Source organism: Dictyostelium discoideum (genome assembly GCF_000004695.1).
Source record: "Dictyostelium discoideum AX4 chromosome 3 chromosome, whole genome shotgun sequence".
NCBI lineage: Eukaryota > Evosea > Eumycetozoa > Dictyosteliales > Dictyosteliaceae > Dictyostelium > Dictyostelium discoideum.
In genome coordinates, this window is record NC_007089.4 from 3,560,936 (window position 1) to 3,578,344 (window position 17,409).

The window sequence follows — 17,409 nt, forward strand, 5'->3', positions numbered from 1 at the left end:
TTGATATTGTTGGCATTGACATTGTTGACATTGATAGTGTTGACATTGGCATTGATATTGTTGACATTGATATTGTGGAATTTGAGTTTGATATAATCTAAAAAGCTGATGATGTTGTGATTGTAATTTTGTAATATATTCATTGTTTTGGGTATATTGTTCATTTTGTTCAATTTGTAATTGTTCAATTTGTTGTGGAGAAATTGTTTGAATTCTTTGTTGACTTTCTCTATTTTTTGTATATTGTCTTTGTAATTCTTGTTTGAATTGTTCAGTTTTATCATACAAATTACTGATGTGTTGTGATAATTGAATGGTTAATTGTGTCTTTGGTACCAATAATTGAGTTTTTTCAAACAATCTACAGATTTGTTTTTGTAGTTGTTGAATTAATTGTGAATGTTGAATTAGTTGAAGATGTTTTATTGATTCTTGTCTACACTTTTTAGATTGAGATATTTGTTCTAATCTTTTTAGTTGAAGTGATTTCTTTACCACATCATATACAACTGGATCAATATAAAAAGAAGTATCAATAGTTTCATTAAATTCAATTACACTTAAATGAAGTGGAATTCCATAATTTGGTGGTTGAGAATCATTATATCTTTCATTATTTTCTAATTGAATTATTAATCTATCACTTTTACTAATTTCACCTTCTCTATCACTGTCACTTTCATTTTCATCTTCACTTTCATTTTCACTTTCACTTTCATTTTCATTTTTATTTTTATTTTCATTTTCACTTTCATTTTCATTTTCATTTTCATTTTCTTTTTGATTTTGATTTTGATTTTCTTTTTTTTCAATAGCATAACCATCAATTTCACTTTTTTTAGTATTTAAAAATTCAATTACCTCTTCTTCATTTTGTTTTTGCTGTGATTTTTGACTTGATTTATCATATGGTTTATATCTTTTTATTTGGGAATCTATCAATTTATTATTATTATTTTTATTATTATTATTATTATTATTATTATTATTATTATTATTATTATTATTATTATTATTATTTAAATTTATATTTTTATTATTATTTTTATTATTATTTTTATTTAAATTATTAATTTTATTATTTTTGCAGGTTGGAATAGTGGTGGTAGAAGTGGTATTGGTGTCCAAACCCAATTCATTGAAAAGCTGTTTAAAAAATTTTCCATAATAATCATTTGAACTTTGGGATGCTTTGTTATTATTATTATTATTAGAATTATTATTATTATTAATATTATTATTATTATTATTATTATTGGCATTGGTGTTGGTATTGGTATTAGTGTTGGTGGGTTTTGGAAATTTTGGCTTAAGGAAAGGAAAAAACAAAAAAAAAAAAAAAAAAAAAAAAAAAAAAAAAAAAAAAAAAAAAAAAAAAAAAAAAAAAAAAAAGGTTAGTGAAATTGTTATACCAAAAAATGAAAAAGTAAAATAAATACTTACCATTTTATTTTAGAAAAGAAATATTAATATTAATACAAAGTGAATAGATTAAACAATGAAATAAATATAATTATTTAAATAAAAAAAAAAAAAAAAAAAAAAAAGAATAGTTAAATAAAGAGAATAAATAATTAAATTAAAATTTTCTTTTTATTTTGTTTTTTTTTTTTTCATTATTTTTTTTTTTTTCATTTTTTATTTTTAATTATTTTTTTTTGTTTTAATCAATATAACTGAATTAAACCCACAAATTTGTGTGTGCTTTTTTATTTTTTTTTTTCACAATCTATAATCGAGATGGCATAATTTTTAATAACCTCTAGTGATCACCCCTATAAATAGTTTTTATTATCATTATTATTATTTTATATTTGGAACCACTGTAGTTGTTATCTGAAATAAACATCACAAATGTGATTGAAGTTGAAAAAAATAAATTATTTGTTTGTTTTTTTTTTTTTAATTTCTTTTTTTTTTTTTAATTAATCTTTAACTTTATTTCAAAGAAAAGGGTTAACTATTGACATACTAAATATTATTACCTTGTGGTTCACATGGTGTTTTTTTTTAAATAATAATAATAATAATTGACAATAAAAATAAAAATAATAATAAAAATAATTGAAAAAAAAAAAAAATTTTGAAAAAAAAAAAAAGTGAAAAAAAAGAAAAAAAGCGATTAAATAAATTAAAAAGTGAAAAAAAAAATAGTCAAAAATAGTTGCTTTTTTTTTTTACCTAAAAGTAAACAATTGCCCAAAAATAATTTATAAAAAAAAATGATTTGGTGGGCTTTGATTGTAATAGATTCAATTTGTTAATTTTTTTTTTTTTTTAATTTTGAATTTATTTTTAAAAAAAAAAAAAAAAAAAAAAAAAAAAACAATAGAATCTTCTCAAATATTAAAATATACAATAACAATAAAAAAAAAAAAAAAAAAATAAAAATAAAAAAAAATTATAATTTATAAAATTAAATAAGGAAACTAAAAATAGAATTATAAATAAAAAAAAAAATAAAAAAAAAATAAAAAAATAAAAAATTTGTAAAATTTTTTACTATGACACCATTTATATCTTATATCTATTTTTATCAATCATATTATTATTATTATTATAAAATGTAAAAAATTTAGACATAATTTCCCACACAGCACAGTATAATTATAACGAACCATTTTTTTCAAAAATAAAAAAAAAAAAAAAAAAAAAACAAATTAAAAATTAAATCAAAAAAAAAAATTAAATCAAAAAATAAAAAAAAAAACTACCAAGATATAAAAAAAAAATATATATATATAAAAAAAAAAAAATAGTTAAAATAATATTATTTTTAAATTCACCATTAAAAACAAAAAAAAAAAAACAAAAAAAAAACAAAAAAAAAAAAAATACATATACAATAAAATGAATATGGATGTGGAGTTTGAAAATGAAAATATGTATAGCAATGAAATATTAGAAGTTTTACATGAAAAAATTTACACAGAAAATGAGGTATGAATTTAATTATTTATATTAATTAATAAAAAAAAAAATAAAAAAAAAAATAAAAACTAAAAATAAATTATTTTAATAAATGATGAAAAAAAAAAAAAAAAAAAAGTTATATTTTTTTTCTGATATAATGTTTAATTATAAATTCCATTTAAGTAAAAGGAAATTATTCACAATTGATTGTTGGTTAAATCAAAAATCCCAATATCTAAAATTCATTGACCATTTACATTTTGATTTAGTTCATACTGGAGAAATAGATTTATATAATTCAATTGAAGGTGAACCAAAACCGTATAGATGTTTTAGTTGTAAAAAATATAGACCTGATGAATGGATAAAACTTTCAATAATTAAAAATGTAAATGTTTATCTTTGTCAAAGTTGTGGTTCAAAAGGAAAAATTTATTATCATTAATAAAAATAATAAAAATAATAAAAATTAAAAATTAAAAAATAAAAATTTAATAATAAAAAAAAATAAATATAATTCTTTGGATTAATTAAAATATCCTTTTTTTTTTATTAATTGTATAATTTTAAAGTATTCTTTGTTTACTATCATTTTAAAATTTAATTACAATGGAAATTGGAAAAAAAAAAAAAAAAGCCCCTCTCTCTCGAGAAAAAAAAAAAAAAAAAAAAAAAAAAAAAAATCTATTTTTTATTTTTTATTTTTTTTTTTTGAAATTACTTCCAACTCACATACGCATTATTCGTATAAAGATATATATATAGATATTATGTCAGAACCACAACAACAACAAGTTAATTTAGGATCATTATCCTTAGAACAATTACAGATGGTTCGTGAACAAGTTGAAGCTGTAGGTTTTGAAAAATAAAAATAAAAAAAACACAACTCAACTCAACACAAAACAAGGAAACAATCTTTGTTTTAGATTTAATCAAAAATAGATAAATAGTTCTAGATGTAGATAGATCATTTGTATTTACCACTTCACTTATTTTATTTTAAATTGTGTATATATATATATATATATAGGAAATTCAACAACTTTCAGAATCAATTCAACAACTCAAACATGCATCAAATAAGTATATAGAAGCTAAAGAAGCTATGGGTGGTCTTAAAGGTACTGATGGAAAAGATATGTTAGTTCCATTAACTTCATCTGTATGTTAATTTTTATTCTCTCCTTTTGAATATATCTCAATTTTAAAACACATATTAACATAAATAACACTTTTTTTTTTTTTTTTTTTTTTTTTATAATTCAAATAGATATATTTACCAGGTAAAATAAATAGTAATGAAAAAGTTTTAGTTGATATTGGTACTGGTTATTATGTTGAAATGGTATGAAAAAAAAAAAAAAAAAAAAAAAAAAACATATTCACATTCATATTCATATTCATATTCATATTCATATTCATATTCATATTCATAATATAAAAGAGAGTTATCAATAATTATTTTTTATTAACATCATGATAAATTTATATTTAAAAAGGGTATTGAACAAGGTCAAAATTTTTCAAATAGAAAAGTTCAATTAATTACAGAACAAGTTAATAAAGTTCAAACTGCAATCAATATGAAAAGACAAAATTTAGAATCAATTGTTCAAGTTGCACAATCAAAAATATCTCTTTACAAACAACAACAAGCACAACAATCACAGCAACAAGTACAACAAAAATAATAACAATATATATAAATATAAAAAAAAAAAAAAAAAAGAAATAAAAAAAAAATTATAAAAATAGATTATGGTTTGTTTTGTTTTGTTTTATTTTATTTTATTTTATTTTATTTTTGTGTTTATTTGTGTATTCCATTATTATTATTATTTATTTCTTGAAATATAGTTTTTAAAAATGAGATTTTGGGTATTTGTTTTGATTATTTTATATAATTTACTTGAGAGGAAAAAAAGTCTAACTATAATTGAGTTGTGTATGTTTTTTTTTTTTGGTAAATAAATTAGTAAATATTAATAATATAAATCACACACATACACACACATACACACACACACGCACGCACACATCAATACATACCATTATTTTTACATTTTTTAAATAAAAAAAAAAAAAGATTTAATTATCTTTTTTGGCTGCTGTGACTGTTTTAGTTGCGACATAATGATAGTAAACAATTAATAAAAAGATGGTAGCACCTAAGGTGTTTGATAATAAAGTGAGTTGGGTATCTGTGATCATTTTGATTTGATTTGTATTTTTCTTTGTGGTGTGTATCTAAAAGTTAAAAATCTAAATGAGGGCAATTAAAAGTTTTGAAAATCAAAATTTTTTTTTTTTTTTTTTTTTTTTTTTTTTTTTTTCATTTTTTTTTTTTTTTTTATTTTTTTTTTTTCTAATTTTTCATTCTTTAATTTTAAAATCAATTTTCATAAACAAAAAATAAACAAATAAATCAAATGAATAACAAACAAATAACAAAAAAATTATAATATTTCAAATTTCTTCTTTTTTTAGATAGAAGATATATTTAGTTTTAAGAATGAATGAAATAAAATAACCACACATTTTAAAATAGAATTTTGTTTTTATTATTTTTAGGTGGAAAAAATAATGATAATAAAAATAAAAATAAAAATAAAAATAAAAATAAAAATAAAAATAAAAACAAAAATAAAAAATAATAATACAAAAGAAAAATAAATAAAATGAAAATAAAAAATAGTTGAATTTATAAATTTTTTTTTTTTTTTTAATAGTGTAAGTTTAATTTACAAATTTTAATTTACCACTCACACACAATGAAAAATTAATTAAATAGAAAAATAGGGTGGGATTCTGCCTAAAAAAAAAAAAAAAAAAGAAAAAAAAGAAAAGTTATTTGATTGATATTATTTTTAATTTTTTATTTATTATATTTTTCAAACTTTTTCCAATTACATTAATATTTATATATCGAACTTATTCACCACTAAATTTCACCCTCAATAATAAATAGTAAATTTATGAATATTATTTTATTTTAGTTTTTTTTTTTTTTTTTTTTTTTTCTTTTCTTTATTCTTTTTTTTTTTTTTTAAAAAATCTTAAACTAATAAAATTTTATTTATATAGATATTATATAGAATAATTATAATATAGAAATTTTTTTTTTTTTTTTTTTTTTATAAAAAGAAATTAGATAACAGAAAAAAAAAGTGGAAAGAAAGTAAAAAAAAAAATAAAAGAAAATGCCTTTCTTACATTTATTTACACCATATACAAATGCGGATAATACAAAATTAATTCTCCGTGTTAATGAATCAAGACTTAGATTATTTACAAGACAATTGTTGGCCGAATTTTTTGGAACTTTATTTGTGGTATACATTGTGTCTGGTTCAACATTGGCAGCCAACTTTGCAGTATCAGATCCAATAGTTAGAGTATGTCTAATTTGTCTTGTACAAGGTTTTGCATTTGCAGCAATTATTTGGTCAATTTCGGGTATTTCAGGTTGTCAATTGAATCCAGCGGTAACAGTTGGTTGTGTTACAACTGGTAGAATGGGAATTCTCAATGGTATAGCATTTATTATATTCCAATGTGTTGGTGCATTGGTTGGTGCAGGTATGATGAAAGCATCGCTTCCAACTTTTTATGAACGAGATTTATCAGCAACCACTTTGGCTACTGGTGTCAATGTTGCAAGAGGTTTCTTTTTGGAAATGGTTACAACTTCATTCTTGGTGTTTGTCGTATTGGGTGTTGCAGTTTACAATGAATGGGATCCAAAGATTTCTCGTGTCGCTCCTTTAGCAATTGGTTGTGCCGTTATTGCTGGTGTTGGTTTCTTAAATCTTTTCACTGGTGGTAGTTTAAATCCAGCTCGTTCCTTTGGTCCTGCTGTATTCTCTGATACATGGCATCGTCATTACATCTATTGGTTTGGCCCTATTTGTGGGGGTATCATAGCTGGTTTATTCTGGAGAATTTTCCTTTCTGAAAAAGTTTTACTAATTGATAGACCATACACTGATTTCCATAGATCAACTTATGGTACTGCAACAAAATAAATTTATTAAACAACAATAATAATAATAATAATAATAATAATAATAATAATAATAATAATATAATAATAATAATAATAAAAATAATAATAATAAAAAAACAAAAAAAAAAAAATAAACTTAAAAATAACAAATATAACTTAAATATAAAATCTAATATTTATTTATTTTTATTTTTTGAACTAATTAAACTAAGGTTATTTATTTTATTTATTAATTTTTGGATTTATTTTATTTAATAATAGGCTAAATTGTTGATTGTTTTGATCAGAATCTAATATTGAATCACCAAAACATTGAAAAGATATAAAATCACCATAAAATCCTTCAACACTTGCAATTGGTTTAGAATATTTACCCATAATTAAAAATTATAAAAATTATTTAATTATTTATTTTATTTATATATTTTATTTATTTAAATGTTATTAAATTAACAGTATTTGGTAATGAAAGATTAAAATTTTCAAATTCTTTTGGTAATATAATTGAAGTTAAAGATTCAGGTAGAATTTTCATCATTTTAATTGTATCATCAAGTTTATAATAGTTTGGATGTTGAAGTATTTCTAAATTTGTTAATGATATTGGTAATGTATTAGGCTGAGTAATAATTCTATTGATAGTCAATGAAGTTACACTATTTGGTATTGAGTTCTTTGAAATTAATTTTTCATCTCTATCTTTAAATCTTTCAATATTATTCCAAATTAATTTTAAATTTTTAACATTTGGTATTACATTTTCTTTTAATTTTAAATTTAAATTATATATTATTAAATCTTGAATATTATTATTATTATTATTATTATTATTATTATTATTATTATTATTATTATTATTATTATTATTATTATTATTATTATTATTATTATTATTATTATTTGATATTATTGAATTTGGTTCAATATTAATTATATTTATTGAAGATAATTTTAAAACTAATTTATTAATTGTTGAAGGTAAATATTTATTAAATTTTAAATTTGTTGTTATATCTGTTTCAAAGTTAATTTTTAAAATTTCTAAATTTTTTGGTAAAAAGCTAAATAAATCATCTGTACTATTATTATTATTATAAATTATATCACTTTGATTACAAGATATTTTTAATTTTTTAATTGAGTTTGATAATAGACCTTTTTTAATATACTTTATTGCATACTTTTTAATTGATAAACTTGTGATATTATTTGGAATATCACCATTTCTTAATATTATACCTTCATTATCCCAACCTTTTTTAAATTTTAATTCATTGATTGTCGTTGGTATTTTAAAGTGACCATTACCATTATCATTATTATTTGATATGTTTGGACAAATATTTAAAGACATTGATTTGATACTACTTGGAATGTATGGATTTAAATTTGTGGTTGTATTCTTTGGTATTGATATTACTACACCTTTAACATTGCAAACTGACGATGGTAGTGAATGAAATTGAGTTGGTTGTTGAGGTTTCATCGAATTGAAATTAATAATCTCTACATTGTTTGATATTGATTTACTCTTTATTCTTTTCAATCTATTACCAAATTCAATCTCTTTTAAAATTCTATTATTAGGTAAATCACCAATTTCAATAATCTCTTCAAGATAAATGATTTTACTAATGAATTCTCTATCTTTATATTTTAAAATCTCTTCTCTACTTTTAAATTTAATACATTTATTTTTTTCATATTTTTCAAAAATAAAAACATAATTATAAATATGTTTAAATAAAAATTTATTATTAAAAACTTTTTTAAAAAGTTGATATCTATATGTTATTTCATTGTTTTTCATATTAACAAAAAAAAAAATGTTTTTTTTTTTTTTTGAAATCTCTTCAATTTTTTTTTTTATTTTATTTTTATTTTCATTTTTTTTTTTTTTTTTTTTAAAAATTATTCATTTATTTTTAATATGGGTTAATTATAGAGCAACTCAAAAATATACAAAATGATATAATTTTTATTTTTATTTTTTTCAACAAAAAATTTTAATTATATAACATTTTTTTTTTTTTTTTTTTGAGTTTTTTTATTATTAAACCAAATTAAAAAATTAAAAAATTAAATTAAAATAAAATAAAAATAAATTTCAAATATCCATGCGCCTCTGTGTAAATATCTAGTTTTTATTTTTTTATTTTTTTTTAAGTTGAAAATTAAAATAATAAGTTGATCTTAGGTTTTTTTTTTTTTTTTTTTTTTTTTCCAACTTAATTTTTTCAATTTATAAATTAATTTATAATATTAAAAAAAATAATATAAATATGAAAAAAAAAAAAAAAATATTTTAAATTTCAATAAACAAAATGTCATTAATTTCAGATATAGAAAGTAGAGTATCAAATGTTGAAAAATATTTTGATATAAACACAATATGTAAAAGTGGATGTACAATTTGCACAAAAATACAAAAATGTACAGGTTTGTATTGATTTTTTTTTTTTTTTTTTTTTTTTTTTTTTTTTTTTTTTTTTTTTTTTTTTTTTTTTTTTAAAAACAAATATTAATTTATACAATCAAATTTTTTTTTTTTTAATTTTTTTTTTTTTTTTTTTTTTTTTTAAGTTAATTGTTCTTGTTTAGGTAGTTGTAACAATTCTAATGAAATGAATGATTCATTATTTTTTAAAGTTTGGAGAAATATAGTAATAAGAAGAACAATCATTGGCAAAGAAATGATTGAAAAATTAAAACCAAAAAATGAAGTAATGGATAATGTTATTGAAAATTTAAAATACTATCAAATTAATTATGATAGAGAATTTATTTTTGAGGAAGTTAAAAAATTAAAAGATATTACCGATGTAAAATTTTCTGCAGAATTAATTGTTCAACCATTTTTTCTGAAAATAATGGAAGTTAAAGAATATCAATTAAGTAATGCACTCTCAAGTGAGAATTTAATTGTTCGTTTAAATAGTCCAAGGGTAAAGGAATATATTCAAAGTATTGATCCATTGGTTCAATCAGTTTTACCATCACTATTTGAAATCGTTGAAAAAGAAAAACAAGAAATCAATGAAATTCTCTCAAACATTCAAATGTTTTATGAATTGGAAGATATTGAATATCAAGGTGTAAGTGAAACAATTAGAAATTTTATTTCAAGATGTAATGAAAATTATGAATCTTTAATTATTGATGAATTAAGCTCAAGATATGATCAAAAGAAAAAATACTTAACAAAATCATTAGAATATTTTAAAATTTATACACCAAAATATCAATATCAAATTGATAAATATTTAAATACTCATAAAACCAATGAAATTAAATCAAATAATGTATGGTCACATAATAAAATAATTTGTAAAGAAAGATACAAATATTATAAAGAAAATCATCCAACAATTAATCTTATTAAACTTATGGAGGAATTAATTAACCACAACATACCATATAGAGAAAATAGTGAAATAATTCAAAATTTTATTAATTTTTTACCACCAAAACAATTTTTTTATAAAGATTATAAAGATAATTATAATTGTAATAATTATAATAATAATAATTATAATTATAATAATTATAATAATAATAATAATAATAATAATGATGATGATGATTTTTATTATTGTTTAGAAGAACAATTTAAATCAAATGGTTTATCAATAAATGATATTGTTCAACATGAAAGTGATACAATTTTTTCAATTATTAAAATTCTTCAAAATGAATTTAATTCACATGGTATTCAATTTAATGGTGAATCAGAGAGTATTCAAATATTTATTAGTAAAACATCAAGTGTAAATAGTGATAGTTTTAATAAACAATTATCATCTCTATTATCAATTGAAAAATCATTTAAAATCAAATTGAAAATTGAAGAATTTAAAAATCAATTATTAATTAATGGTATTCAAAATCCAAAATATCCAGAACAACATAGTAAATATTTAAATTCACTTTGTCAATTCAAAGATCCATCTTTATCTTTTAATTATAATGATGATATATGGTCACCTCAAACCATCATTAAAAAAGAATTGGAAGCAATATCAAGAATAAATAATTTAATTACTTGTTTAAGTAATGTTGGTATCACTTTTCAAAATAATACTACTAGTAATAAATTAGTTAATGACTATATCTATAATAGAGATAAAAATGGTAATCAACTTTCAATTGAAGCTTCAGTTAGTTTATTAAATGAAATTATTAAAAAAGAGAAAGAACAACAACAAGACCAACAAAATCAACAAGAACAACAAGAGCAACAAGATGATGATGATGATGAATACTTTGAAGATTATGAAGATGAAGATGAAGATTATCAATATGATGAATATGATGAAAATGATGAAAATGATTTATATGATTGTTGAGATGTGGAACAGCACTTGAATAATTGTTTTTTAAAAAAAAAGTTTTATTAAAAAAAATAATAATAAAGAAAATTCTTAAAAAACTTAGACAAAAAACTATTACAAAAGATCCTTTGAAAATTTTTTTTTTTTTAAAAAAAAAGGTACTCGAAATGATTCATTTATATGTTGACGAACCAAATGTATTTAATCCTGATAGATTCACAAAATCAAAAACTACCAACAACAACTGATCAACAACAATGATCTTGATAGGGTTTGTTTACCATTTCCAATTGGTCCTAGAAATTGTGTAGTGTTGTAGTGAGTTTTTTCACCCCGACTGTAGGGAAAAATAGCGCTATGTGGTCAAGAAAAAAAAAAAATGTAAAATTTCCCTACAACATGGGTTCCACAAAAAATAAAAAAATAAATAATAAAATTGAAAGTTGACTAACCATCAAATAAAAAAATAAAAAAAAAGTGGTTCATTTATTTTTATTATATATTTTTGTTTTTTATTTATTTTTTAAATTATCACCTTTTTTATTATCTCTTTTTTTAATTATAAATTATTTTTCAAATTAATTCAAACACTAATTCTACTCAAAAAATCAAAACATTAATTCTGCACCTAAAATCAGCCATGGCTGAAATTATTTTTTATTTTCTTCTTATCAATTTAGTTTATATTAATTGTCTAAAACAATAGATAAAAATTGATTTTGGTAAATTTATCTCTTCACCATCTATATTTGATACAGCTCTTAACAATGGCGAAAAATTACAACTATTATTAATCGAATTAGCTGTTGGTGTATTTATTAAAACTCTTTTTTTATTTTTTTTTATTGGTATATTATTAATATTGAAATGATAGTAATACAAATTAATTATTCTTTGTTTTTTTTTTTTTTCAATTTTAACATTATATAATTTGTATAAATTATATATTTGTTCGCACATGTTTACGAAATCTTCAGTAGAGATTTTTTTTTTTTCAAAAATAATAAATAATTGTTTATTCATACCCCATAATATAAACAATCTGTGAGAATCCAAGGATAAATTAAGACTGTTGATATTAGTTAAAATAAAATGTATTGTTTTAACTGTTTATAATATTTATTATTTATTTAATTATTTTTATTTTTTTATAAATAATTTTTTTTTTTTTTTTTTTAATTTTCACAGTTCCCAAAACAAATCTTATAATAAATTAAAGTAAATAGTTATTAATAGTATATTATAAATAGATTATGATAATAAATTATAAGTATTTTAATTTAAAGATAATATATTCTTTAAATCGATTTTATCATACCACCTGCCTATTTTTTTTTTTTTTTTTTTTTTTTTTTTTTTTTTTTTTTTTTTTAACAATAAAATAATTGGATATAATAATCTTTTACAAATTATATATTCTTTATATCTCAAAAAAATACAAGGAAAAGTAGAAAAAAGTTTATTTTAGTTTGTCAGAATTGGCCTTATATTATTATTTGGTGGGTTAAAAGTATAAATTTATTTGATGAATGTTTTTAAATTAAATTTATATTATACAAATAATTAAAAAAAAAGAAAAAAAAAAATTAAAGATAATAATTTTTTTTTTTTGATTAAAAATTAAAAAACATATTCTTTTTTTATAGATAAAGAAAAATAAAAAAAAATGATATACCAACCTTACCATTTGCTTTACCAATAATTGGTCATCTTTACAGACCTGGAAGTAATCCACATAGAGATTTAACAAAACTGGTAGAAAAGAATGGTGGAATTATCTCTTTGTGTCTTGGTGATATCAAAACTGTAATTTTTACAGATCCTTCTATAACCAAAGAATTATTAGGCCAATTTAAGTAATCCATAATAACTAGAAATTTGAAATAAAGAAATCCCTACTAAAATTTCTAATTTAAAAAATCTTGGGTAAATTAATAATTATAAAAAAAATTTAAAAATAAAAACTAATGAACTATCACTAGGTTTCAAAAGCTCATTGGGAGGAATATTATTTGAGAATCGAACCATTGATCTTAAGTGTTAATTTTTATAAATTTCGCCCAAAGGGGGGCTCGAACCCCCGACCACAAGGTTAAAAGCCTTGCGCTCTACCGACTGAGCTATCTGGGCCTTGAATGAAAATTGCATTTTTATTACAAAAAATCGATCAATTAAAATTATTTTTCAAAAAGTTATAAAATAAACATTCAAAAACAAAAAAGAGTATACTCTTAAGTGCAAATTATAAGGGGGACTGAAACAGAGGGACAAATATTGTATTATAGGATGCAATTGCGTCTTATAATTCATTTTATGTCTATAATGTATAACATAATAAAATTAACTATATTTTAAAAATTAAAAAGGTAAAAACTATTTAAGGTTGAGGTTAACCATTTTAGTTAATTTTCAATTTAATTTATTAACAAATTTTGTCAAAATAAGAAATGGAAACATAACTTCTGAAAAATAGGTTTTAAAAAGAAAATGTTATTATAGATTAATTTCTATTGGTTGTTGAATCATCATTTCCAAATCTTATTATTTTGTAAAAAAAAAAAAAAAAAATTAAAAAGGAAATTAAAAGAATTGTTTTTTTAAATTTTTGAACAAATTAATTTTAAAAGAATTTTATTTTTATTTTTTTTTTTTAAAAAATTAATTTAGATTCATTCCCAGATCCCTCTGAAATTTGAAAAATAAAAAAAATAAAAAAAATTAAAAAAAATTGTTTGTAAAATGAAAGAAATCGTCAAAGTTTTTTTTTTTTTTATTCTAAATTCTATCACACAAAAAAAAAAAAAAAAACAAATGATATAAGGGGGTAATAAAATTGAAAGTGTAATAAAAAATTATATTATATAATAAAATTTTTTTTTTTTTTATTTTTTTTATTTTTTTTATTTTTTTTTTTTTTTTTTTCCCCTTTAAAGTAATAAAAATTAAAAAAAAAAAAAAAAAAATTCCTTTGTATAAATTAATTATGAATAATAATAATAATAATAATAGTAATATTAATACACATAATAATACAAATAATTATACAAATAATTATACAAATAATTATACAAATAATTATAATAATAATAATAAAAATAATAATAAAAATAATAATAATAATAATAATAATAATAATAATAATAATAATAATAATAATAATAATAATAAATTATTACCAACATTACCAATTTATTTACAAAAACATATTGTAAGAATATTAAGTAAATATATTGATGATCATAATCAAGCATTTGAATGGTATAATAAACATTCTCATTTTGATTATTGGAGAGATGGTTTAAATAAAAAGAGTGATGGAAGAAAAGAGAGTGAATTTAAACAAGATGTTATTTCATTTTCATTAGTTTGTAAATATTGGTTTAAAACATTATCAAATAATTTAATTGTAGCAAATGATTTTGTATCCTATAGAAGATTTCCAATTAAAACAGTTTTTAATGATAATAGTGGTTTAAAAGATCATTTTATAATCAAAAGATTAGTTCATCAAAATGAAATTATAAAATTAAATAAAATTTTAAAATTTTATCAACATCCTAAAATATTTAATAACAATAATAAAAGATTACGTGATGATGATGATGAAGAACAAGAAGAACAAAAAGAACAACAAGAAGAACAAGAATTTGGTCAAAAAGAAGAACTATATCAATTTATTGAACATGAAAAAAAAGAAGTTAAAAAAGAAAAAGAAAAAAAAGAAGAGTTTAAAATTTTAAAAGATGAAAACATTGAAATTTTATTATTGAATATAGGCGAATGGAATATTCGTATAAGAGATGATGAACAACCAGAGATGTTGTTTGAACTGATCAATGAAGCAATTTTAAAGAGATATAAGAATTTAAAAAAATTATTGATATCTCCATATAGTAGAACTGGATGTCGTCGTTATGAATGTATAGAATTTGACTATTTGGTATTGGATTGCTTTATCTATGATTATAGAATATTATCACCTAAAATTAAAGAAGTCAATCATTTAGTATTATTAAATTGTATTGGTATCAATCCAGAACAAGCTAATCAATTATTAAATAATTTAATTTCAATTGATACTTTACATTTAAATTATAGAGACCCAAACTCTCAAGAATTCATCTTTAAAATTTTATATGAAACTAATAGTAGTTGTCTTAGTTTTCTATCAAGAATTTTCACTGATATAATTCGTATAAATGATATTTATTACATTTTAAGAATGGCTCCAAATTTAAAAGAATTAGATTTTGACATTTGTATTGATAATATAATTTATCAATTAGAATTAAATAATAATAAAAATAATAAAAATAATTTCAGTATTAGTAGTATTATTAGTAGTAATGATTGCCCAATTATTAGTAGTAGTAATAATAGCTATAATAATTTTAATAATTTTAATAATAATAATAATAATAATTTTCAACAACATTGTAAATGTTGTTCAAAAGATTATAATATTAATTTTATTGAAAATTGGCAATCAATTATTGAATTATTAAAGAAAAGTAAAAGTTTAAAGAAATTATCAATTGGTCATAAATGTTGTGAATATGGATCAATAAGTAATTCTCAAATTTTAGATTCAAAGGATTTAAACTCACAAATGAAGAGTAAAGTACTTTCAGATACATTGATTGATCAAATTTTATCGGTTTTCAAATATAATTCTTCAATTACTGATTTATCTTTAGTTAATATTAAAGAGTTAACCTCATTAACTAATGGTATAAAAAATTTAAATAATAATATCACTCTAAACTATCATTAAAAAAAAAAAAAAAAAATTGTATATTTTAAAAACTTTAACTTATAAGTTTTTCCACATAACAATTAATTTAATTTTTCCCAAAAAAAAAAAAAAAAAAAAAATAGATCATTTTGTAAATATTAAAAGTAAATAAAAAAAAAAATAAAAAAATCTTTCCAGAAAACATTTTATTTGATTTTTTAAGATATTTTTTATTTTATTTATAATTTTTTTTTTTATTTTTTTATGCAGCTCCCCTTACTTTTTTAGTTTTTTTTTTTTTTTGATTATAAAGGTATCTAGTTAATTTTTGTTTGTTGTTATGATTGTTTATTTCGTACCCACTTTAATTTTTCCCAAAAAAAAAAAAAAAAAAAAAAAAAAAAAAAAAAAATTATTTCTTTTTTATTTCTATTTTTTTATTTTTATTCTCAAAAAATCTAAAATTAACTTTTTTTTTTGAAAAAAAAAAAAAAATCGACGTGGTTTCTAATAATATTAATTTTCATGTTTCAAATTTTATTTTTTATTTTTTAATTTCATTTTTTGCGTGGCATTTTTATTTTTTATATGCATTCACCACATGCACAACTATACAGTCAACGCTTTTGTTTTATTTCCCCATTTTCTCACCAACAACAAAACACTATAAAATGAAAAAAAAAAAAGAAAATATTCATTCATTTAATAAATAAGCAAATAAAAAACAAAATAAAACAAAATTATAAATAAATTCATTTAAAAAATATAATTAAAATAATAAAATAAAAATAAAATGTTATCAGAATTATTCAACAGTTTAGCATCATTTTTTAGTAACATATTCTCATTATTTGAAGGTAAAAAAGAAACAAGAATATTAATGATTGGACTTGATGGTGCAGGTAAATCAACACTTTTATATAAATTAAAATTGGGTGATGTTGTTTCAACCATTCCAACCATTGGTTTCAATGTCGAAACTATTGAATATAAAAATTTATCAATGACAGTTTGGGATGTAGGTGGTCAACATAAAATTCGTCCATTATGGAAACACTATTATCATGGTTCAAATGCAGTCATCTTTGTAGTTGATAGTACTGATCGTGAAAGAATGGATGAAGTTAAAGAGGAAATTGATAATCTTTTAATTCAAGATGAATTAAAAGGTACACAAATATTAGTATTTGCAAATAAACAAGATATGAATAATGCAATGAATACTGCAGAAATTGTAAACTCTTTAGATTTAAATTCAATTAAAGATAGAAAATGGTATGTTCAACCATGTAGCGCCATTAGATCAGATGGTATATATGAAGGATTTGATTGGGTAGCAAATTCACTCAATAATAAATAAATAATAAAATAATAAAATAAAAGCCTTGTATATATATAGTAAAATAAATAAAGATAAAATA

At 19.2% G+C, this 17,409-nt stretch overlaps 10 protein-coding genes, 1 non-coding gene and 1 pseudogene across 11 annotated transcripts in view; 7 read left to right on the forward strand and 5 right to left on the reverse strand.

Moving 5' to 3' along the window:
* Positions 1–1,446, reverse strand: part of DDB_G0280603 (hypothetical protein) — a gene marked incomplete at both ends in the record, with an annotated part of 3,231 nt that extends 1,785 nt beyond the window's left edge. Inside the window, one exon of the mRNA XM_635982.1 lies at positions 1–1,446. This exon is cut by the window's left edge and continues 1,101 nt beyond it. Within this exon, the coding sequence (XP_641074.1) occupies positions 1–1,446 (1,446 nt within the window).
* Positions 1,447–2,850: 1,404 nt separating this feature from the next.
* Positions 2,851–3,358, forward strand: DDB_G0280605 (hypothetical protein; the record flags this gene model as incomplete). The annotated part of the gene is made up of 2 exons (XM_635983.1): positions 2,851–2,940; positions 3,050–3,358. The coding sequence occupies 2 exons, from the start codon at positions 2,851–2,853 to the stop codon at positions 3,356–3,358; spliced, it is 399 nt and encodes a 132-aa protein (XP_641075.1).
* A 325-nt stretch (positions 3,359–3,683) lies between these two features.
* pfdn5 (prefoldin subunit 5) lies at positions 3,684–4,607 on the forward strand (the record flags this gene model as incomplete). Its single annotated transcript, XM_635984.1, has 4 exons — positions 3,684–3,767; positions 3,947–4,078; positions 4,187–4,261; positions 4,416–4,607. 4 exons carry the CDS (start codon positions 3,684–3,686, stop codon positions 4,605–4,607), a joined length of 483 nt encoding a protein of 160 aa, XP_641076.1.
* Positions 4,608–5,004: 397 nt separating this feature from the next.
* ost4 (dolichyl-diphosphooligosaccharide-protein glycotransferase) lies at positions 5,005–5,127 on the reverse strand (the record flags this gene model as incomplete). Its single annotated transcript, XM_635985.1, has 1 exon — positions 5,005–5,127. One exon carries the CDS (start codon positions 5,125–5,127, stop codon positions 5,005–5,007), a length of 123 nt encoding a protein of 40 aa, XP_641077.1.
* A 989-nt stretch (positions 5,128–6,116) lies between these two features.
* Positions 6,117–6,941, forward strand: wacA (aquaporin-like protein; the record flags this gene model as incomplete). Its single annotated transcript, XM_635986.1, has 1 exon — positions 6,117–6,941. The coding sequence occupies one exon, from the start codon at positions 6,117–6,119 to the stop codon at positions 6,939–6,941; it is 825 nt and encodes a 274-aa protein (XP_641078.1).
* Positions 6,942–7,144: 203 nt separating this feature from the next.
* Positions 7,145–7,300, reverse strand: DDB_G0280611 (hypothetical protein; the record flags this gene model as incomplete). The annotated part of the gene is made up of 1 exon (XM_635987.1): positions 7,145–7,300. The coding sequence occupies one exon, from the start codon at positions 7,298–7,300 to the stop codon at positions 7,145–7,147; it is 156 nt and encodes a 51-aa protein (XP_641079.1).
* Positions 7,301–7,352: 52 nt separating this feature from the next.
* Positions 7,353–8,732, reverse strand: DDB_G0280613 (hypothetical protein; the record flags this gene model as incomplete). Its single annotated transcript, XM_635988.1, has 1 exon — positions 7,353–8,732. The coding sequence occupies one exon, from the start codon at positions 8,730–8,732 to the stop codon at positions 7,353–7,355; it is 1,380 nt and encodes a 459-aa protein (XP_641080.1).
* A 514-nt stretch (positions 8,733–9,246) lies between these two features.
* DDB_G0280615 (hypothetical protein) lies at positions 9,247–11,268 on the forward strand (the record flags this gene model as incomplete). Its single annotated transcript, XM_635989.1, has 2 exons — positions 9,247–9,361; positions 9,506–11,268. The coding sequence occupies 2 exons, from the start codon at positions 9,247–9,249 to the stop codon at positions 11,266–11,268; spliced, it is 1,878 nt and encodes a 625-aa protein (XP_641081.1).
* Positions 11,269–12,882: 1,614 nt separating this feature from the next.
* On the forward strand, positions 12,883–13,098 carry DDB_G0280617 (annotated as a pseudogene; the record flags this gene model as incomplete).
* A 212-nt stretch (positions 13,099–13,310) lies between these two features.
* Positions 13,311–13,383, reverse strand: tRNA-Lys-UUU-11. Its single transcript has one exon. It is a non-coding gene; the product is annotated as a tRNA-Lys (tRNA).
* Positions 13,384–14,236: 853 nt separating this feature from the next.
* DDB_G0280619 (hypothetical protein) lies at positions 14,237–16,027 on the forward strand (the record flags this gene model as incomplete). Its single annotated transcript, XM_635991.1, has 1 exon — positions 14,237–16,027. The coding sequence occupies one exon, from the start codon at positions 14,237–14,239 to the stop codon at positions 16,025–16,027; it is 1,791 nt and encodes a 596-aa protein (XP_641083.1).
* Positions 16,028–16,781: 754 nt separating this feature from the next.
* On the forward strand, positions 16,782–17,348 carry arrJ (ADP-ribosylation factor-related; the record flags this gene model as incomplete). Its single annotated transcript, XM_635992.1, has 1 exon — positions 16,782–17,348. The coding sequence occupies one exon, from the start codon at positions 16,782–16,784 to the stop codon at positions 17,346–17,348; it is 567 nt and encodes a 188-aa protein (XP_641084.1).
* Between the last annotated feature and the right edge of the window lie 61 nt (positions 17,349–17,409).